The sequence below is a fragment of the Amphiura filiformis genome, chromosome 6, assembly GCF_039555335.1.
Source record: "Amphiura filiformis chromosome 6, Afil_fr2py, whole genome shotgun sequence".
Classification (NCBI taxonomy): Eukaryota; Metazoa; Echinodermata; class Ophiuroidea; order Amphilepidida; family Amphiuridae; genus Amphiura; species Amphiura filiformis.
This window is the reverse complement of record NC_092633.1, coordinates 56,518,174-56,540,427: the sequence shown is the minus strand read 5'-3', so window position 1 is coordinate 56,540,427 and position 22,254 is coordinate 56,518,174. Positions and strand designations below refer to the sequence as shown.

At 36.3% G+C, this 22,254-nt stretch overlaps 2 protein-coding genes across 3 annotated transcripts in view; one reads left to right on the top strand and one right to left on the bottom strand.

Annotated features, from left to right (window-relative positions):
• Nucleotides 1-22,254, top strand: part of LOC140155696 (replication factor C subunit 4-like) — a 443,685-nt gene that overhangs the window by 415,213 nt on the left and 6,218 nt on the right. The window contains exons 2-6 of the mRNA XM_072178628.1: nucleotides 17,455-17,510; nucleotides 20,109-20,237; nucleotides 21,080-21,158; nucleotides 21,283-21,362; nucleotides 22,083-22,202. Of these exons, the coding sequence (XP_072034729.1) occupies nucleotides 20,131-20,237; nucleotides 21,080-21,158; nucleotides 21,283-21,362; nucleotides 22,083-22,202 (386 nt within the window). The 5' untranslated portion in view covers nucleotides 17,455-17,510; nucleotides 20,109-20,130. The remainder of the gene's footprint in view (nucleotides 1-17,454; nucleotides 17,511-20,108; nucleotides 20,238-21,079; nucleotides 21,159-21,282; nucleotides 21,363-22,082; nucleotides 22,203-22,254) is intronic.
• LOC140155695 (carbohydrate sulfotransferase 1-like) lies at nucleotides 7,111-17,419 on the bottom strand. Of its 2 annotated transcripts, none has more exons than XM_072178626.1 (2): nucleotides 17,333-17,419; nucleotides 7,111-11,286 (listed from the first exon to the last, which is right to left on the bottom strand). In XM_072178626.1, exon 2 carries the CDS (start codon nucleotides 10,922-10,924, stop codon nucleotides 9,638-9,640), a length of 1,287 nt encoding a protein of 428 aa, XP_072034727.1. In that variant the 5' UTR covers nucleotides 10,925-11,286; nucleotides 17,333-17,419; the 3' UTR covers nucleotides 7,111-9,637. The 2 variants fall into 2 exon arrangements, with proteins under 2 accessions (XP_072034727.1, XP_072034726.1); XM_072178625.1 differs by having other exon boundaries at nucleotides 17,217-17,344.

Sequence of the window (22,254 nt, the reverse complement as noted above, 5' to 3'; positions counted from 1 at the left end):
CTCACGCATTGGGTCACTTTCTCACGGTAAGGTAGTATAATCTTACTCCTAGGTAGTAAATCGCACGCAAAATTTTGGAAAATGAGTAAAATCTCACGCATCGTCAAAATGATTTGTTGCCCCCCCCCCCTGTTTTTCAGATTCTCGAGCCTGTGGCTAAAATAATCATGGGTCAAAATGAACATTGTAGTCGATAAATGCCGGTACGGCTGTGTGTCACGCCAAGCAATTCCAAAAAGTTGACAGCCCTGATTCAATTAACATAGATAGGGTCTATGGCCAGAAGTGGGTAAGTGCAATAGCTGCCATGTGTAGATGAGTACCATATATTTTTTTTTTATAAAAAGCTAGAGGGAACAATAGCCTATGAGGAGTGATACAGGTCAAGAACTTACATGTACATATTTTGTGTAAATTGCCAAGTGTGTAAATTGCCAAATGATCTCTAGAGGCCTGTGTTAATTGCCAAATGTTCTCAGGGCTGCTATTACACTTACCCATTGCATTTCTGGCACTGAGCAGTCGATGTTGGTATGTTTGATATGTAGTTCAAGTTTCCAGTAATATTAATATATTTTTATTAAAATATAATTCAAAATATGGTGGAGTCACTCTTCATCCACAGAATGCCACAAAATGAAACATTTGAGACTTCCATCCCTTCAGTGAATAATTACACAAATTTAACTTGTGTACTAATTATTAAGCACCTAATACATCAAAAATAACTTTTGTTTTGGTAGTCAGAGGAAATATCTAGCAATTTATTTGAACAGTGACAATATATAACCAGTGAGCGATGGTGACATGGTGGTAGTGTTTTGTAAACACTGTGTGCGGTGGCTGAACACTGACACTATGTCAAATTCATCAACATGAAATAAAATGTCGCTGTTGCTAGATGCAAGTTTTCTCTGACTACCTAACCTGAACAACAACTGTTTTTGGTAATGTTTTATAAGGTCATTTGTAAGAGCTAAGGCGACGGAAAAAAAAAAACCCTGTTCTACGGGCCCGACCGACCCAGATTTTGAACAAATTGGGAAAAAAAAATTTCCTGTACAAATGAATGCTGACCCAAATTTTGGAAATTTTCAGGAACAGATTTTTTTTTGTATTTTCTCAAATTGCAAGTTATTTACAGATTTCGGTGATTTTTTGGGTCATTTCAAAAAACAAAAAAAAAAGGCTGGCCGACCCTACTTGAAAGGTCTGTCCGCCCGTAGAACAGGGTTTGTTTTTTTCGTCGCCTAATCGGCACATATACACATGCAATGTCACACATTTACATGTAGGACCTTGTGCAAAATAATACGAGTTGGATGGTTAGCAGTATGCAAAATTTGTAAAAGGAAAAAATCTGCAAAACATTTTAGTCAGCAATTTGTAGAAATAACAGACACATTGAGCAAACAAGATACATTTTGCCACTATATAATAGCTACTACATGTATATAAAGTTAAAAGTAAGAAAGTATTTCATTTAAAGTTAAACAATATCTTAGTATACAATTGCAACATCAACATATTATGTGTGTATAGTAAGTACCGGTAGTAGTTAAGCATTCAAAAAACTGAAGCAGTGTAAAATTTGCTTCATTGTCTGTCCATACACTCTTAAAACCATATAGCCGATTAGAAAAGCTGTTCAAGTTTGTTTGGTTTATTTAAGGCGGAAATTATTCGGCCTTTGTTAGTGCGTGTGTCAATAAAGTAAATTCACATACCGTATTTCAGTCAAATAGTCGCCCCCCCAAATAAACGCCCCCACCACTTTTTTTTTTCAACCAAGATGTTTCAAAAATGCTGATATTTCCATGCTATCTTGTGTAGTAAGCTTACCAATTAAGTTGTCCACATGGTCGTAAGTAGCGTCAATTAATAATTGGCGAAAATCTGTATTGGAAACGCGGAAGTGAGCCAGAAGTCAGTGTTTCTAGTTCATAGTTCGTCATTTTAGCGTGTGTTTTTAGTTTACCTGATGATTTTACGGGAATTATCGTTCTAAAATTGACCTTGAATAAACGCCCCCCCCTTGGGAAAATGTAACGCCCCCGGGGCGTTTATTTGACGAAATACGGTAAGCGTGCGCTAGTCACGCATTATGCAACGCACAACTAGCGTAAGCATTGCGCCCAACAGCGTGCACGCCATTCTATATCAATACACAGTGTTACAAGTCTTATTTTTCCGCCTTATATAAGCCGAACAAACTTTAGAAAAGTATTCAGAGTGCATAAATATTGTATAATTGCACTGTTAGCTTCTTGCAAGATTTATTCATTTTTCTAAGGTTGGTGCATTTTCCAACACTTTTAGTATTTGTTTGTTATAAAAATAGCAGAAGTTGCACAGATTCTTTGTCATGTAAATAGGTTGATAAATGCAGATTCATTGTTGCTGGAGAGATTGGACATAATAATGCACTTGTACTGAATGTTGATGCAATCAATGCACTCCCCCGTGGGCTTGTGCATTGGTCGCATCAACATCTCAGTGTGCATGCATTATCGAGTCTAATATCTCTCTCAACGAAATGTATTATGCTATTATTATTTCTTTGAACCTAACACTTTCAATTCAAACAAGTTTCTAAATACCTTGCAAAATTGAATGAACATTTAATTCAACAACACAGAGGCAGTCTATCGGCCCAACTGGAGCAGCTGCAAATATATGGGTCCATTCTATATTAGCTGGCTACCTTTTTAATTTAAAACAAATAAAAATATGGCAGGCACACATAATTAAAAATCAGATGTCCATTTAAACTTTTTTCAGTCCCTCTGATACAGCTTGACCACAGCTCATAAAATGAGTGCATTTGACACAGAAATAAATTTGCAACTAGTTACATTGTATATAATGTAGTTCCTAAATATGTTAATTCTGCAGACACAGCTTTACCATTGTACAACTTGAATGTATGCAGTAAACGGCTATAACATTTAAACTTCAGATGCACTTTTGCTTATTTTTACAAAAGTATGAAATACCAAACTCATATTATATACATGTACAAAATATATTAATACTTACAAATCTGTTAATATAAGCACATTTAAGATACCACATTTGAAAGGTGTCAAAAAAAAATCCTGTTTTATTATTCAACCAAATGTCCAAAACTACATGTGCCAGTCTGAATTGCTTGTGTTACACTTAACAAAATGAGGCTGAGACCAAAGAGTACCGACTCAAAGTAGCACTGTGTAATGATATGGTAAATCTGCCATTTTGGTTTGTCCTCTATCTTGGAGGGCAAAAAGTGTACCTCTGGCCAGCATTTATCAGCTAAAGCCCAAAATGGAAAGATACTTGGCTGACTTAAGCTTGAGTGTTTGTAGTGCTTAGTGCAAGTTCTGGCACCACATTTTACACACAGAATACAAACAACCACTCAGGGGCAGCGCTAGGTTTTCAAACAAGGGGTCAAAAATTTGAAATTTTTTGAAACTATGGATCCAAAACAATAGAAATAAAGGGTTCAAATGACCCTTTAGCAACCTCTAAATGGTAATTTTGTGCGCCAAAAGCTAAAAGAATGCGCCTATGACCCCATGGCGCAAGTTAGCGCTACCCCTGCAACCACTCATCACCTCAATTCACAGTTTCCTCTGTATCAGTGGGCGTAGTCAGGGGGCAGGGGTGGGTGGGAAGTCTTGCCCCCGTGAGGCCACCTCGATGTTTAAGATTTTTAGGCCTTTTTTGTACTTTTTGCTCCCCTTAAAATTTGTCTTGCCCCCACCCCTCTGAGAAAGTGCTGGCTACACCACTGCTCTGTGCATGGCAAAATAATCCGGAGCTACACAATTGTATCCTCTATGAACAACACACAATGGCGTCAGCATTGTCGGCAGGTGCTCTATGGTTCTACCTCATTGGTTTAAACAGATTTAAAGGGAAGTATATTTTCACTGGGAAAAAAAGGAAAATTTTAATGTAGGAATTTTTGAAATAAGTATACAAAGGCAGATCACTGAAACAGTTCAAAATATTGCTTCTCACCTTTAGAGATTGGTAGTAATGACAAAATGTGTTAGGTTGAGGTTACTACCATGCAATCTCGAGATGAGAAGCAGTTTCGTTAACTGTTGAAATCTGCTTTTCTTTGAAATAATTAACATTTATATTATGACTTTAATATAAAGCTCTAAATACAAACAGTTTTACAATGTCAATGTATCACTGGCTTGTTTTAATTTGGAATGTCTAGAGCAGAAAGCCTAAATTATTTCATTACATAACAAACTATGTAAATACATGTCAGAATGCACAAAATACATGCATGCTAGCAATACTAGGAAAGCCATACATCTATGCCCTTCATTACTTTTGATTCCTAGCACCTTTCCAAATACAAATTCTGTTTACCTTTCAAAATGGTTGAATATCTGAGAACTGATATGAAACATTGCTACATGTATACATTGTACATGTACATGTATGAAGCAACATTTCTATAATACAGAATTTCACTACATGTATTTTAGGCACAAATTCTCTAAAACTTGTAAATTGTGAATTTTGTTATATGCATCACATTTTGCATCACCAGGAAAGGATTTCACTAACATAATAATATTATCACATCAGCGATATACTTACAAATAAAATAATATAACATGCTAGCATCTGATACAATTAGACAGGTTAGTAAAACATACAATGTAATTGTACAATATTTATTTACCCGCCTCATGATCAGTTGTAACAGAGAGTTGTCCATACCTAATCATGGGAATCAACAGCTATATATATACCAATATCATGTACTCTTTCCACAGGTGTTGACTACAGACGACAAGATCCTAATTAATTTTTTAATAAAAATTCAAAAATTTCAGAATTGTAAATTTTCATGACAATATTTGGAATCAGTATGAAAAATGCATTAAAATGAGTAAAAACAAGCCTAGTAATTGGTTCAGTGGTTTTTAAGATACATGTAGCTCTTGTTATTTTGAGAAAATATCTCAAAACTTTTTTTAATGAGTGCCTATGGCTAGCATGCAGAGCATTATCTTGGACTTCCACTTTCGTATAATTTATACAAATGGGATAGGACTGGGAGTAGTCTACTGTAGTAGACTCATTGATCATCAGTTATCTGTCGTCCCCTCTGTTCATGCATGGGAAATACCATCTTTCCTATTCTGATCCAACAGCACAGCTAAAATAAATTTAATCTTTAACCTTGGTGGTTCACTCCGAAAGCTCCCTGCGAGAACCGCTCCTCCCGGGGAAAAAGATGGGAGGCGGTTCTCGGCGGGGAGCAGTTTTTGGAGTGAGCCCTCAACTTGAAGATTTAGCTGTTGGCTCAGAACAGCATAGATGGCATTTCCATGGTATCCATGGTCAGAGAGGGAAGGTCAAATAACAGTGATTATAAATGAAAAGGTTCTACTACTGTAGACTAGACTGGGAATCGAACTCAGGACTGCTGGTATTCCAAAGAGAATCTCTTAAACCATGAGGGATATGGGATAAACTGTAAAGGTTGTGAAGCGACTTTAGTCTGAATAAACCTTTACACAATAAAGTGCATGTATGTTTTCTGTAATGGAGCATGTGATTGGCTCCCAAAAAGTTAAGGTTTAGGGAATTTTAGGTTAGGATTAGGGCTAGAATTACATTGTAGGGTTAGCGTTAGATTTAGTGTTATGGAAAAGGTTAGGTTATGTTTGGGGTCAGAGATGAGATTAGAGTCACATGGTACATGTAGGTTTAGGGCTAGGGCTTTAAAGGTTAGGGTCATGGTGAAGTATAAGGATTACAGTTTATAATACTTTTAATGGATTCCTGAATTCAAAATTTGGGTTTTGTAATATGAAAACTAAAAAAAAAAATATACTTATTGAATTTACACTGAGACTAATGACCCTTTGGACTAACAGCCTGTAACCATCTTGAATACTGCACACTATTCTTGTTGTTTTCTAAATTAAAATGTTCTGCAATTATTAACTGTCAATTCCTTACATAAATAAGATTCTTTCTTTTATTTGTCCTACTCAGTAGGAATCCAGTAAATTGGGCAGGTGGAATGTCAATTCAGTTTTAATTAGTTACTTTTATTGGTTATACATGCCTGACTGGTTAGCACAATGACACATAGTGGATGCATCCTACCTTACACAGTACTTAACAATGCATTTCATATCCCAAGATGATTTTTGTATTGGGTTATTCCAGCTGAAATCCATACACCCCCTATGGAAGACATGACCTTCATCTTCCACACAGGGGGTAGATTTCAAAAGAAGTCACCCAAAATATAAAAAAATTGTTGTCGACAATCGTTTTGACAACTTGAATACTACCCCCTTCACTTTTGGATTCCTCATGCAATTTCCCTTCCATAAAATGTACACTTTTCGTTATGGTGGGGTAAATATTTATAAACTTAGGTTGACTTCAAGCTTGAAAGGCTGCGCAAATAGACTTCAAAAAAGGTGAGAGACACCAAAGGTGGCAAGTTCAAGGTAGCTACAAAATGTATATACACTTTCTCTGTCACAGGCCTTGTGTCAAGCTTTGAGGAGAGTGATTTCACTTGCAAGCAATTTTCAAAAGACAAGGCCTGCTGTCATGGTTATTCCATCTATTGCCAAATCCTGGTAAAATACAACCAATGCAATGAAGCAATCTATTGCTGACTGTCCAACTCAAACCCAACATGTCTGATTGGTACCTATCAATAGAGCTATTCCAGTTGAAGTCCATACACCCACTTTATGGAAGACATGACCTGAATCTTCCACACAGGGCGTGTGTAGGTGTCTTTTATAGGGGGCGTATGGATTTCTAATTGAATAGCACAATTTCACATACATGTACATTGCATATATGAAGAGCTTTGTTTCAAAACCCCTTACATCCACTTGAGCAATTTTGAGAAAACATCAAAATATCATCAAAAAAATCACGGATATAAGGGTGTTAGCAACAAAAGCAGTTTTTGGCAGGATGCTCATCCTACCCAGGCATCCCGCCAAAAACTGCTTTTGTTGCAGACCCCCTTATATCAATGATTTTTTGATGATTTATTAATGTTTTCTCAGTGGATGTAAGGGGTTTTGAAACAAAGCTCTTCATATATCAACATCTGGACTGCCACACCTAAATGCAAGAATTATCTGTTTTATCATGTATGATGGTGCAAATGTTATACTAGTCTTAAACATATCCTGGGCATTTTCAGCACATTTTTGCAAGTAGTTTTGATGAGGCAGCCTTTTAAAAATGATGAAAACTATGGGTACCAATCATTTTCATACAATATGTAAATACAAGTTGCCTATACAAAAATATACTTTGTTTAAAATATACATACACTAGAAGAATTGAACATAAAAATAAATGTGGTATAGCAGTACAGTGATACTTTCCTAGTTATACATTCATTATATCATACTTTTTAACATTCTTATCATACAAGGGCTTCCTGGTGTCTTGTACAATGTAGAGCCTTTGATACACAACCCGCTAAATATATCGCAGCAAAGACGAAAGTGATTTCTATACTGCTATACATGTGGCTATTTCCTCAATGTAAAATAATATACTTTTGTCATTTTGTACCTTGGTATAAAAATAGACAGTGTATGAAACAATAATAAACAAACATGTCAAGTTTTCGGCAAGTTTTAACTGCACAAAGGAGAACATCAAAGAAACCAGCAGAAAAAGTACCAGTACTGTGAAACAACTCGCATTCAATGTTACAAAATTAATAGTAACCCTGTTGTAAATAATGAAAACCCATTTTGGCACAAAACCAGGGCAGCAAGAAGAAATTGAACATGAAGATTAATTTTAAATAATCAAATTGCTGCAATTTTCAGAAAAAAATTTAGCACTTAGCAGCTGGGTATTTATCAACTGTTTATTATGCTCAATACTAATTAAACCAATCCCACACTTTGTAACTAATAAAGTAAGTTAAAATTTAATATTGCTGCCGCATTTTCCTCTGGAAGATTGTGCACATATGTGTATGAGCTATTCAAAAAGAGAAGGGGCTCATCCCCAGTTCTGATATGCAATCAATCCTAAAATCCCTGCCATAAGTTGTTCGAACACTTGTGTAAAAGTAGGATTGTTATAACCCGTATTTTAGTTATACTTATAACATACATGTACTGAAATCTAGCTTTCTTTGGTGTAAAGTCTGAACCCGTTCCTACTACTACATGTATAGCTCCCCCCCCTTCCCCACCAATCAATGTTGGATATCTCTAAGGGTGCATGGCCAAATAAACAACTACCAACATTGATCCGGGGGAATGGGGGCGTATTTGCAGTACTCATGTTAAAGTGTTCGAACAATTATGACTGGGATTGCAGGTTCTAGGACCATCCAGGGTAAACTGTGCATGTATTTAAGCTTGTGCGATAATATTCATACATGTACACTGAGGTACGGCACATTTAAGACAAGAAAAACAGACGATTATATGCAAAAATTAACTGCTGCAAAAGAGGTATTATCATACATAAAACAAGTAAAATAAATATTAAAAACAAAATAACAAATAAATAAACAATGGTTTCCAACTTGATTTGATCCACTTATTCCATGGCAGGTTATGACCCAATGTCAGTATGAGGCATATTTTCCCCCTCAATTTAAAATGTATTGTGAAAATGGGCCGAGTTGATCAAAGAGTTCTCAAAGACGAACATCAGACCCATATTTTATATCCATTTTTAAAATGCCTTTGGTCATACATGTTCAGAAATCCTGTTATTATGTTAAATTTTCCAACAACCCGGTCTTAATTTATACATACTTTTAGTTTCCATATTTATAAATGTCAGGCTTTGACTTTTGAGGTGAGTGATGAGAACAATCACTCTCCTAAATCACCCGAGGAGGGTGATGTGTACCTCAACTGCAATATACTCCAACTCATTACTCACAGAGATGTCAGTACTTGCTCCAAAAAATCTGGAAATAATACAGAAAATTGCGAGCCATAGGGAATGTAGTGCGTCATGGCCGGGGGTCCATTTTAGATACAAAATTGGTTTTTTTTTCAACTTTTTTTTAATCAACCATAAATGATTTGGCACTTGGCTCTTTTTGGAATTTATAAAAATTCAGAAAACCTAATAAATTCGGCCGGGAAACTGGCATCTCTCATAAATTCGGGAAACTGTACTCAGTAACATTAAATTTTAATTAATGACTCCTTTGACAGCTCTCCTAATAATTCTCAGGAGCACAATTAGCTCAACAGTAATTTTTTAACTCAAGGACTTTCAATTTAAATCATTCTCTGACAGCTCTCCTAATAATTCTCAAGAAAGCAATTTAGCTCATCTGCAATTTTTCAACCCAATGATATTCAATTTTAATCATTCTCTAGATCTGACAACTCTCCTAATAATTCTCAGGAGAGCAATATGTAGCTCACCTTCACAAACTTGTTTAAAAAAGTCAAAGCCTTTCAAATTTTTACACCCTTGGTTAATATTTCTTTCACATATTCTTACTTTAGCATCAATATCTGAGCTTTGCCCAATCTATGTACAAACTTACAAAGGAACTTGAATCTGCCATGTACACGTATACAGCATCCTGTACAGTTTCCTACTGGAGCTAAGTGGACCAAATCAAGTCAACTTATTTTTATGTTATAGTAATATCAGCACCAATCTTTAACGGTTTTGTAACATGAAAATCCTCATTTTTTAAATCCTTTTCCTGTTCAATTACTGGATAGCCAAGTAACGACATCATATCCCCACATATTCTCTGCACCTCTTTTACTTCATCTAAGCCTAGATATTTGCGCCAACTGCTCGCTGTCTTAGTCGAGTTCTTATGCGTACTAAAAACACCGCCTCCTCGCGCTGCAAGTAGCTTTTCTGATGGATCACTATTATCTACATCTGTGTTCTCTTTTACCCACTGCACAATATTATCTGGTAGATCAAGTCCAACAAAAGAATATATATCCCGAGCAATTCGAAGTGGATCCGATGCCATGTCTTCGTATCGCACCATTTTATAGCGACCTTTCAACCATTCTGGCCTGTCGGTTGCTATGCCTACAGTATCGCGCATCCATTGACATAAACTTTCAATAGTATTTACTTTATAGGGAACATGTGGCTCACGATCTAGTAATCCTAGTGCTTTCATAGATCTATCAACAGTTCTATCAAGCCGTTGAGGTCTTCTGGAGTTTAACATGTCATTGTAATATTTCTTTCGCGAGTTGGCAGTTCCTCGGGGGTCTCTTATTAGATGAATCACTTTGACATTCATACCTTTTTCAGTCACTAATGGTTTAATTATTTCCAAGTCTGCTCGGATGAATTTCATCGCAAAACGGTTGTTGTATGTTTTGCATTCTTGGGCAATCTCATTAACAGTTATTCCAGAGCAATGTTTACCACGTGGAGCACACATGTCGTAAAGTACCTTGCTCTTGTATACTCCGAGACCCCAAGCCATAATGCACTCCAAATAACTTTCGGTAAAATGACACTGATTTAAATTTTTCAATAAATATTTTGATCTAAATATCCGTTCCTCCTCCTCCATGAAACCTCTTCTAACGTAGCAGTCGATAGTATGAAGTGGCTCAAATAAGTAGAACAAATCTTGATTTTGGTTAAATATCTCACCAATTAGCGTGGAACCTGTTCGCATTCGAGCTAATATCATCACATGTAGCCCACTCTGTGATTCATTTCTTGTGTTCAATAAGCTGGAGTTGAATTGATTTTGGTGCACATTTAGCGCATCAGCATTATCATCATCTGAAGCAAACAAAGCACGGTCCTTGTAAATCACCTGTTTGGGTCCTTTTGGAGATAACTTGTTGGACAAATTTGATTCCCAATATGCAAACCATAAACAGGCTGCCACTATTAAAGTGCATGCGAAAAATTTGAAGTGGAAACGCATTGTAATATAATGAAGAAATTGCTTTCTCGCCGACCACAAAAGCACCAATAATGTGATTAGTTCATGAAGCAAAGCCTTTGCTATCAATGAAGGAGCACATTCAATGCGCAGAAGTGAAGTAACTCTTTAGAGACTAAATGATCATCTCACTCAGCAATATATCACCTCTTTCATCATGGGCATATTGAAGCCTGATGAATCCTCCTTTGCACCAAGTAATGTCACAAGCAGCACCATAGAATACATGTATTCTTCCTTTAACCCATAGATGCTTTCTTACTCTCTCTGCTCTGCTCTTCAAGCTAGTCTCTCCTCTTTAAACATAATTACCTGCAAATGCCTGAGATGATGCAGATAACAACCTGGTGAGGAAAATACAGAAGAGGAGAAAATTAGGTAAGTTGATGCTTAGACAAGTTGATGCTACACAGTCATAAATATCTGAGTGAATTTGACACTCCAGACATATGTGACACGATCAAGGGAAATGAGTCGGATGTCGCTAATATTGATTTTGAGATATTAGCAAAGAAAGTGTTAAAATTCTTTTGTTTTATATTGTTTTCAGCGATTGATAAGTTGACATAACTTCACAAAGAAAAGTTGTATCAAAATGGGGTGTTCAGTTTCTGAAAGCTCTAAATGTCCTTCTTAGAAACATATTGTAAAACTCATTTTTGACCATTTTATGAGACATATTGTGAATGTTTAATTCAAAGGCACTCCCCAATGGCTGTCCTTTATAAAACCTTTCTATGATAATTTTAATTCAACTCATTTGTATAATGACAACTAATAGAGTGCACAAATCAATGGTGTCTGAAGATCAAGAAGGGATACAAATTTTGAATGCCTATTTTTTTTTTATGTTGTCAAACAATAAAAGTTGCAAAAAATGTACTCTTTTTTTGTTATTTTTCCAAAATTGTTGTTGCAACAAATCTGCACTTATAACACTCAAATTCCTTGAATCTTGGCCTTATAGCCCAACAAAGGAAGTATTTTCTTTTGTTTCCTATTGTTTTGGAGACTTTTTAAAGCCTTAATGTACGATTTCCGTCAAATTTTTACATCATGGCCAATTTTAATAGGCCAGAAATTTGACAATCTCATCCATAGACAACCATGTTAAGCATGTTAACTGCAATCCAAAGTAAATAGCCCACTTGGGAAGCTAACAAAACAGAGGGAGTATGGTGACTAAAAAGAGCAGATGTGAAAATCTATCAATTGTGCACAAATTTTATACAAATCAGAGTTTTATGCCTAAATGTAATGGCCAGAGTATGCATGGTGCACCATGGGCAAGTGGATTACGGAGAAGTCTAAATTCAATGGGATTTTCTACAAAATGTAGCTTTGCAAAAAAATTACAATCCTACATGTATAAGAAACTGAAAATTGAATATGTCTGACTTCAGAGTGATTTTGCTTGATCACACCACAAATGATGCTTGAAATATATTGCATGCATGGATTTCAAATTGGAAAAGTATCAAATACTGAAATATTTATTTCATATTTATTTAATATTTAGTGCAGTAGTTGCAGTCCTTGCCCCTATTATATACATATCTTACTTGTCACCAATGCGCTTTAATTTTTGAGAAAAATGCAAAAATAGGCCCAAAATTGGACAGGGGTGTAGTACCCCCTTAAATTGAGACATGTCTAAAACTATACATCTCACACCAACAAAACTATACATTTTTGGAAAGCTTATGTTCCAAGGAATCCAACAATGCAAAATATAGAGTTGGGCGACTAAATCGCCAATAGTCGTAAGTCGCGACTATTACTGATAGTCGCGACTACGACTATTGAAAACCAAAAGTCGACTAATGCAAGTATATTTTTGTGTTAAAAAATTACTTTAAAAGTGCCAGTTATTCGCACCAAAACCAACCAAATACTAACATATAAACTGTGAAAAAATGTTAGTCATTGTCTTACCAATAGTAACACTAACCAACAAGTAATCATAAAGTCCATAAATCATCATTAAATTGGTGTTATTGACTTGTTGTCGAACTACTTTCCCACAAGATAAAAGCCGTCAAAAAACTCAAATTACTTAGAACTGTCGAACATCTCATTATGATTATAATTTATGCAGCGATAACAGGTGTAGCAGCGTCATAGCGTGCATGTACAGACCCAGGTTGGGTGTTTGTACCAACTACTGAAGGTATGAGATTATTTTAACTTTGGAAAGAAACAGCGAGAACTTCCGAGAAGTGTTTTCCAAAGGGAAAATTTAGGAAAATATTATTAGATTAGAAGTACTTTTCACGTAATTTCAAAAAGCTATGCTTATTGTGGTAACAGAATATTTAGAAAGCAACAGGAAAATAAACAAATTAGCTGACAAACAGTCGTAATGTTGCAATGCCACCCCTGTAGCGACAAATGCAGTAGTCTAGATGAGGTCAGGTGACGTAGGTCGGAGGTGAAAGTTAATCGTACATGCACGATGCAACACGTTTATGAGCATACCATGGAAAATATGCACTGCCGTACCGGCATGTTTACATATTTTCATGCACAGCAAAACATGGAAACGAACGAAGATCGCTATTGGAATATTGAAGGTTTGAGAAATTATATGAAGTTTCTTGTGCTGTTGCTGGAAAGTGGCAAGTGAATTTAATTGAACAGAAAAGTTAGGCCTATATTACATTTTACAGTCAAATATTTGCATCGCAAACGTGCGATACAGTGTAGCAATTTGTATCGCAACAGTGCTGGTTTGTGTAGCAAACTGTGATGCGATGCCGGCAATCACGGGTCCTGTAATCATGCATTATAAATACTAAATTGCCACCAATCTTTCACCCGATTTTCAGTCCAATTTTAACCACAGATAGTCGCGACTACATGTATAGTCGTAGTCGCGACTATTTGCTGCTGACTAAAAAGTGATAGTCGCCCAACTCTAGCAAAATATGTGTTGGTATACAGGGCGTGTAAGAAAATATAGGGTGATATCATGAAAAAAATTAATTTTACTAGAAAATTGATAATTTATTGCAGTTTGCTACTGATATGGAATACCTCTAATTTTGTGGCAGGCAATAGCCTACTATGAGCTTTAAAATAAAATGTCTACTTTTGCTATGTAAATGATTGATACAGGGCGTGCAAATGTACGTATCTTTGCGCACCAAATGTTGATTACATTTTTGAAAAATATTTTCTTTAGAGTGTATCCTACATTTATTTTAACTGCATATTTGGATTCCTGGGGTAAAATGCTTTCCAAAAATGTACACTTTTCCTATCTTAGGGTGTATAATTCCCAAAACGCATGTTGTGACTGAAAATCTTGGCATTTGTGTGTAGGGAATAGGGAAAAATTGTGGGTCTTGTGACTTGCGGTTCTCAGTGAGTACTTGTAAACATGAAATAGATCAAACTAATAGTTGAACATGAATAATGAATGAACAAGCTTTGATTTGAGATACGATTTGCATGTATAGCACAGAATTTGGCAATGATGTGAAACATATTTGAAAAGTAGAATAATCAAGCTGTATAATGAGCCCAAACTTTATGCAATTGGACAAAGAATACATGTAGCTCTATACCAACAAGTTAAATCTGAAAGAGGAGAGAAAATGTAACGCCTCCCACTATTTTGGGGTCCCACGATATGACACATGACCATACAACTTGAGTATGGTTTGATTTTAAAAGTGAAGAGAGTGTGGTATCGATGTAGGGATAAGCCTTAAGCCCTTTGAAGACTATTGCAGCCTGTAACAGTAAAACCACTTTCTGTGGTAACAACAGTAAAGATCAAAAATGTAATGTAATAGAAATTTACATTTTTGAACAATTTATAAAGTTATTTTAAAATAATAAAGCATGATCTTCAAAAAATCACTGCATAATCTCTCTTGTTAATATGTTATGTGTTGTAAAATGACTTTGTCTCGCTTGATCATGGCTACTTTTCAAACAAGTACTATTATAATTATAGGACGGCCAATCAATCAACAACCTCATCATCCACACTGTTTCCTCCATGCTCCATCAATATCAGTGGAAATCACCTACATGTACTTTTCCCCTGTGAAATTTAGAGCTGAAATTTAATTTATTTGGATATTGTGAGGCAAAATGTGTCTAAAAAGTGGCATATTCCACTGTTTCCACATTCACTCATTATTAGAACCCAGGGCAAGTGAAGTCATTTCAAGTTGGCACTTAAAGTGGAAATGGACATTTCCCATATATAAAACACTGTTACAAATCACAGTACCGTATAGTTAAAAAAGAACTGTATATCAAGTGTTTGTTTCCTGTCATTTTTAGTATAAAATACTGTAATTATAATATGCAAATGAAATTACTCTAGCTATAATGCATGCACCGCTGCTTGAAGTTGAAGAACTTTCATCAGCCATATCCGCGCTTGCACCAATGGTGATCGCCATATTCCGAATAATTATGCTTGTTTGAAAAGTCCTCTTTTCATTAGGATCACCATATTCACAGAGTATAGATCGATTGAGTAACCAAGTAGAAGTACATGTAGAAGTAGAAGTAGAAGTTGAGTTGTGATGCACGGTGTGTTTTAGCAGTTGGCTTTTATACAGTACAGGACTCCGAGTTTGCAACTCAACATACTTTTACTTCCCAGACCGAGCCCTGTGGCTGATTGAGGGCACTATTTATATTTTATGTATTTATTTATTTCCAGTTCAGGTTATGCCGGACACGAATCCCGCCAGCGGATAAATGTAATTGTAGCCCAAAATTGTAGGCCTACTAAAATCCATAAATTTCAATTTCCAGGAAAGAAACCTCAGACTTGCCTTGGTAACAGGTCATTTTTGTCAAGTCCAAGTCCAAGTCATTTTGCCTTGAATACAAGTAAGTCAAGTCATTTTGCAAAAGTTGCAAGTCAAGTCACAAGTTGCTCGAGAAGTCTAGCCAAGAATTTGCTCACCGATAGCTTCACATTCTAGGCTAGAGACCAATCAGACCATTACATTAAAAAAACCGTGTGAAGCAATGGAAGTTCAGAAGTAAACACAGCGATCACGACAAGCGATTGCATCATAAATGTTGCTAAAATTACACTTCAACAAAATTTTTGTCCAAAATAGGCAAATCTTGCTCAAAAGATACAGTTGACTCATTGAAATAACTTCCATCCAAATTTCAACATTAACAGAATAAATAACCACCGGTGCAAAAAATTGCACCGCTGTCCGACCGAAAAACGATAGCAACGCACTTAGCATCGAATGCGGGACTATCGTGTGCAAATTCAAAGCTAGAGTTCTCGAGTAAGTCACAAGTCCCAAAAATAATGACTCGAGTCAGACTCGAGTACAAGTCACACAACACGACTCGAGTCTAACATCTCTGCCTGTATTCCCTAGTTATGGCACTTCCTGGCTTACAATTACATTAAAGTTACAACTTCAAACTTGAGAACAAGTCCTCAAACGTTCGAAATTTGTAGTTAACTACGACTTGTGTTCATTACATTGTAGTTCACCACGTAAACTTGTATGGCTCAACATTCGGACCGCTCGCCATTAAGTTTACTGCTTTCTGTGTTTTGAAATTTGTTGACGTTTTAATGATCCCCGATTTCCGGTCGATTATTTTAGCTGTGTCACATCACATGCATGACGCTAGTGGGTACCAGCCAAACTTCAGAAGAAAAAAAAATCACGATCGCCGATAACGATGTGATATGGGACTTACATAGGATTACACAGAGATATTTCTTGCCAAAATTTGACCATTTCTAGGTAGCTTGGCCCTACTTAGTCTGCGTTATATGAAAAAGGAAAGTCTTAAGTAAGTAAATGTGCAACGCTTTTGATGTTTTGGGAGACTGGGAGGGATCCTAACACAAAAATGACGGAGCCTATTCTTGACTGTGTAATATTCCTTCACCACATTGCCGTACGGCAATAACCTTATACGATGGACAGTTAGTATCAGTTTGTGAATGAGGACATCGTATAAGTTCCTGAGCTTGTAGTTGTACCGTACTACATGTATGTGTTCATGTGGCATGATGTGCATTCATCATGCACATGAACACCAGTATGGCTGCGTATGTGCATATGTGAATTCGTCATGTCCATGTACTTGAATCGAATCCATGGGTTCCTGCAGTCTTCCTATGACACACATACATGAATGGGTGTAAAGTTCATGATCATGATGATGTGCATGCATGCACGATTTCGTTTTTAGTTAAGCTTAACTTAAATTTTTAACAACTTTTATACAAGAATAAATATAAAATATGGTAATAGCTTACTGTAATAAAACAGAAGATGTCAATAATTTAAAGGTTCAGGAAAGACCGTTGAAGTCAGGGATCAAATATTTGCTACATTTGTTCGAGTAAAACACAGACATCACTGCACTGTTTACCTTAATTTTGCTTCTTTGCAGGTCCGTCAATGATTTTTACACGTCACTTCCGGGTCAATTTAGCACAGCTCGTAACCGCGCGAAAATCTGCAGCCTGAATGAAGTAAGCTTAAACACACATGCACATGAACAAAAGTTAGCGTCAAAACGTATGAGATTTCTCGATTTAAACCTCAAGGTATGTACATATTGGCGTAGCGCACGGGCACAGCTATCTGTGTGTAAACTTTGTGGGTATACCGACTGAGGAAAAAGGCTATTATATTTTTTAGGCTAGCTAGAACAGGACGTTGGAAAGTATTTTGACATGTTTGAAGAACTTCCAAGATTAACATGATTAAGAAGTAGTCTAGACATGATAGAAGTGTCACAGTGTCCGTGATCACATTGGTCCGGTGGCCTTTCCCATGTCCATGTTTATGTTTACTATAATTATATTTTGCATGTTTGCAGTAAACCTTAGCCATAACTAGTCCGAATAATCAGACCCAGAACAAAATATTAATTTCTGACATGATCGTGTACTGGGTCTGAACTGTTTCCATATGAAATCTTGATGGCAAATTGGACAATAGAAGCACATGGTTCTACGTGACAGCTTTTTAATCCCTATTCAGGTTACGTGAATCACGCTATTGTGGACCATCCTTCTGATACTTGAGTGTTTGGACAAGCGGAACGATTTTTTGTCTACCTCTCTGTTTGTAAACAAACCAGGAGGTCGAAATCGTCCTCCTCGCCGAATACGAAAGTCAGCGTAATAGTACGGCACTAAGCCATAACATATTTGGACGCACTCAGAAAAATTCTGGTATTTAACACGATTGTAATAACTATTTAGTATTAAATGTACTGGTACTTTACATTACGTAATTTACAAACAAAAAGATACTCTGCAAAAATCAAGACTAGGACGGTGCTGTAGTTTTGTCAAAATCCGAGATTTTGAATAAACCGCAGGAAACCGTGTTTAAACCGTGTTTTATTATTTACAATGGAAATATTAGTCATTATTATGCTTTGATGAGTCCAAGTGTGTGAAAATATTGGATCCAACACATAATAATGATAAAATTGGATACTTTACGCCCAATATTTATTGGTCTCGCTATGAGTTTTGAAATATTGGACTCGACTAGTCTACGTCTCGTCCAATATTTTAAAACTTAGCTCGACTTGCTCGAGAACTCTACTAGCCAAGAATTTGCTCACCGATAGCTTCACATTCTACATTGTAGGCTAGAGACCGTTTTATTCAAAATCTAGTCGGATTCGCTGAAGCATGACACCGTGTAAAGCAATGGAAGTTCAGAAGTAAACACAGCCGATCACGACAGGCGATTGCATCAAAAATGTTGCTAAAATTACACTTCAGCGAAATTTTACACTATCCAAAATACGCAAATCTTGCTCAAAAGATACAGTTGACTCATCGAAATAACTTTCATCCAAATTTCAACATTTAACAGAATAAATAACCTCCGGTGTAAAAAACTGCACCTCTGTCCGACCGAAAAACCATAGTAAAGAACGGTACTCTACATGTAGCATCGAATGCGTAACTATCGTGTGCAAATTCGAAGCTAGAGTTCTCGAGTAAAGCTCGACCAATAAATATGGGCTCAATCGATCCAATTTTATATCAAACATGTACCCGGTATGCGATGTTCATAACACAGTAGGGGTCTACGTACACGGTGTGTCAATGTGTGTGGGACACATGCCACATACACACACATCATATCAGAGGTTCGTAGCGTATTACAACCGCTGGAGTAAACATGCAATTGGCGCAATTCCAATTTTCTTTGCTTTACCTCACTTGTTGTAACAAAATAAAAGATCCAGTAGGTTGTTAATGATTGGTTGATCAATGCATTCACCATGTTCATGTGTCATGCAGACAACATCGCTCGGAACTTGAGATTTCTTCAACTTGCAAAAGCTATGTCTTTTTTTTTCTCAGTGATTTGTATCGATTGATTGGCTTGACGCTCTAAAAACGGAAGTAAACAATGAGCATGGGTCAGAATCGCTTTTCTGCAAAAGCGATCGAGTCTTAAAGGATGACTCCGGCAATCACAACGTTATGCCTTATATGATAGGAAATTAATTATCAAGCATGAATCACATGGTTTTATTTAAAACAAACTCATGTGGACCATAAAAACGAATAAAAATATCCGTCTCTCAACACGCGATATTCAAACTTTCGGGCGCCGAAATTGTCGCGTGCAATGACGTCCCAGTAATACAATGAAGGCTGACGACAATTTATGGGCAATATGAGTTTTTAAAAAAAAAATAAAACCATGTGATTCGTAATTGATAATTATTTTACTAACATACATGTATATTATAAGGCATAATGTTATGATTGCCGGAGACTCCCTTTAAGTTAAATTCAGTACACTGCTTGTCTTAATCTTTTATTGTACATGCGTATCTTACCTTATCATTTTAAAATTATAGACAATTTAATACTCCCCCACCCCCACCCCATAGGATGACTTTCCCGAGGGAGTATGTGGAGGATCAAGTTGAAATAAAAGCCATTGGTTTAATTTATAATTTATTACTGTATGCCTATGTGATACACATATGTATAAAAAGTTAAAATGTCTCCGGTACTACTTAAGTTACCAATGGTACCAGTAAAATTAAAAAGGAGTACAAACTTGACTTGTGTATTTTTACAAAATCTGGTCCCATAATGCAAATTATGTCTGGTCCGACTCCGATTCCAACATTTTATGGTTATTTTTGCTTATTACAGGACATAGCAAGTAACTATCACCATGCAAGCTTTTCTAAAAGGAGGCAGTGGAAAAACCAAAGACAAATCAGGACCCTCAGGAGATGCAGCCAAAAAAATTGAAAAACTTGTACCATGGGTGGAAAAATAGTAAGTTGTTTGTTTGCAGCTGTTGCTGTGAATGCTGGGGCTATGAACTGGACCACATTACAACTCTTGGGGTAAATTAGTATAAATGGCCTCTTAAGGGGGTACTACACCCCTGTGGTAAATTTATGACAATTTTTGCATTTTTCTCAAAAATTAATAACACACTGGTAACAAAAGTTATGTATATTATTGGGGCAAGGAATCCAATTACTACACTGAAATTTCAGTGACTCAAGACAAGCGGTTCAGTAAATATGATAGGAAATGAGGTACATCCTAGCGGTACCTCATTTTCTATCATAAGTATCGAACAACATCTTGGGTCACTGAAATTCAGTTCAGTAATTGGATTCCTTGCCTTATAATATACATAACTTTTGTTACCAGTGTGTTATAGTTTTGAGAAAAATGCAAAAATAGTCACAAATTCATTGAGGGGTGTAGTACCCCTTAAGCAGTGGTCCAATTGCAGCACACAATGTTTGCTACTTCACATTGAGGCCCATCAGGCTACATATGTAAACATTCCAAGTTTTGAGTCAAATTGCTCCAGTGGTTTGGATGCTAGAAGCAATATTGTGTGTTGCACAGAACATAAATCCTGCAGTGGTGGGTACACAGGTCTACCATGATATAATTTCACTGGGTCTGGGGTTAAGACAAAAATATAAGGTTTCATCTGATACCAAAATCTGCATTTTGATCTAGGTGAATGGGAGGGGGGGGGGGTGTTAGGGGTTGTCAACCCCGGGGGAACCACCTTAATTGAATTAAAATAAAATGTGTCATAAAAATCAATAGTCTTTAGCGTTTGACTCCAATTCTTGTGTTTGAATTTCCAGCCGCCCGAGGTCAGTAGATGAAGTAGCATACCAGGAGGAAGTAGTTTCTGTTCTTAGGAAATCAATAGAGGGAGCAGATGTGAGTAGAATAAACTGGAATATAGTCTTAATGATTAAACACATCTATGTACTCAACATGGAACGAAAAGTTTTAACTTACTGTTACTTACTTTGCTACCTGTATATGATCAATCTTTTCACAGTTACCAAACATGCTGTTTTATGGCCCACCAGGAACTGGCAAAACATCCACTATCTTGGCTGCAGCTAGAGAACTCTATGGGTAGGTACAATATAAGATGAAAAGGAGATGACTATGGCACAGTGGTTAAGTACCATAATTCAGTGATAAAGAGCTGATCTGTTTTGTTCTTTTTCCTATCACCCGTGTTCCTTTGTGTCTCCAGTCTCTGCATATCATCACCCTGATACGATAATTGCCTTTCATTTTTTGTAATTTTGAGTACAAATACAAAATATGATTCATTTAAACATATTTCTTCACCAATCTTTGCACAAGAACAAATGATAATGAGAAAAATTAAATGGAATAATCATAAATGATTAGGAAGACTACATAAACTGATGCATGCTTTCTGGTGTTGTACCACATTATACTTGTTTATGTGACACAATATGGTCCATGGGGCAACTTTGAAACTGAGATAAAGGTAAAAATATGGAGTTAAAAAACAATAAAATACATAAGAAAATAGACACCAAAAAACATCATAACTTTAGAACCAAGTATGCTAGATCTTTGGTGTTTTCAGTAAATGATAGCCTATTGTGTGTATATGTAATAATTACAGTAACTCAATTTTCAAAAATGCCTCCTTTGGCCCCCATGGACCAGATCGTGTCACATATATGTAAGAGGGGTGTAGCTACATGTACATAAACTTCTCATGAGTTTTTTCTATTACTCCCATGACCTAATTTGGTGTGCCTTTTGTATGATTCGTATGACATAACTGAACCGTAAAATAATTGTATGTTGCAGGTCTGATCTGTTTCGTTCTCGAGTACTGGAGTTGAATGCATCAGATGAGCGTGGTATCCAGGTGGTAAGAGACAAAGTGAAGGGCTTCTCTCAGCAAGCAGCAGGAGGAAAGAGATCAGAGTAAGTAATTGCTATCTTTTGTACTTAACTCCCTCCCTGCAGACAAAGAGCT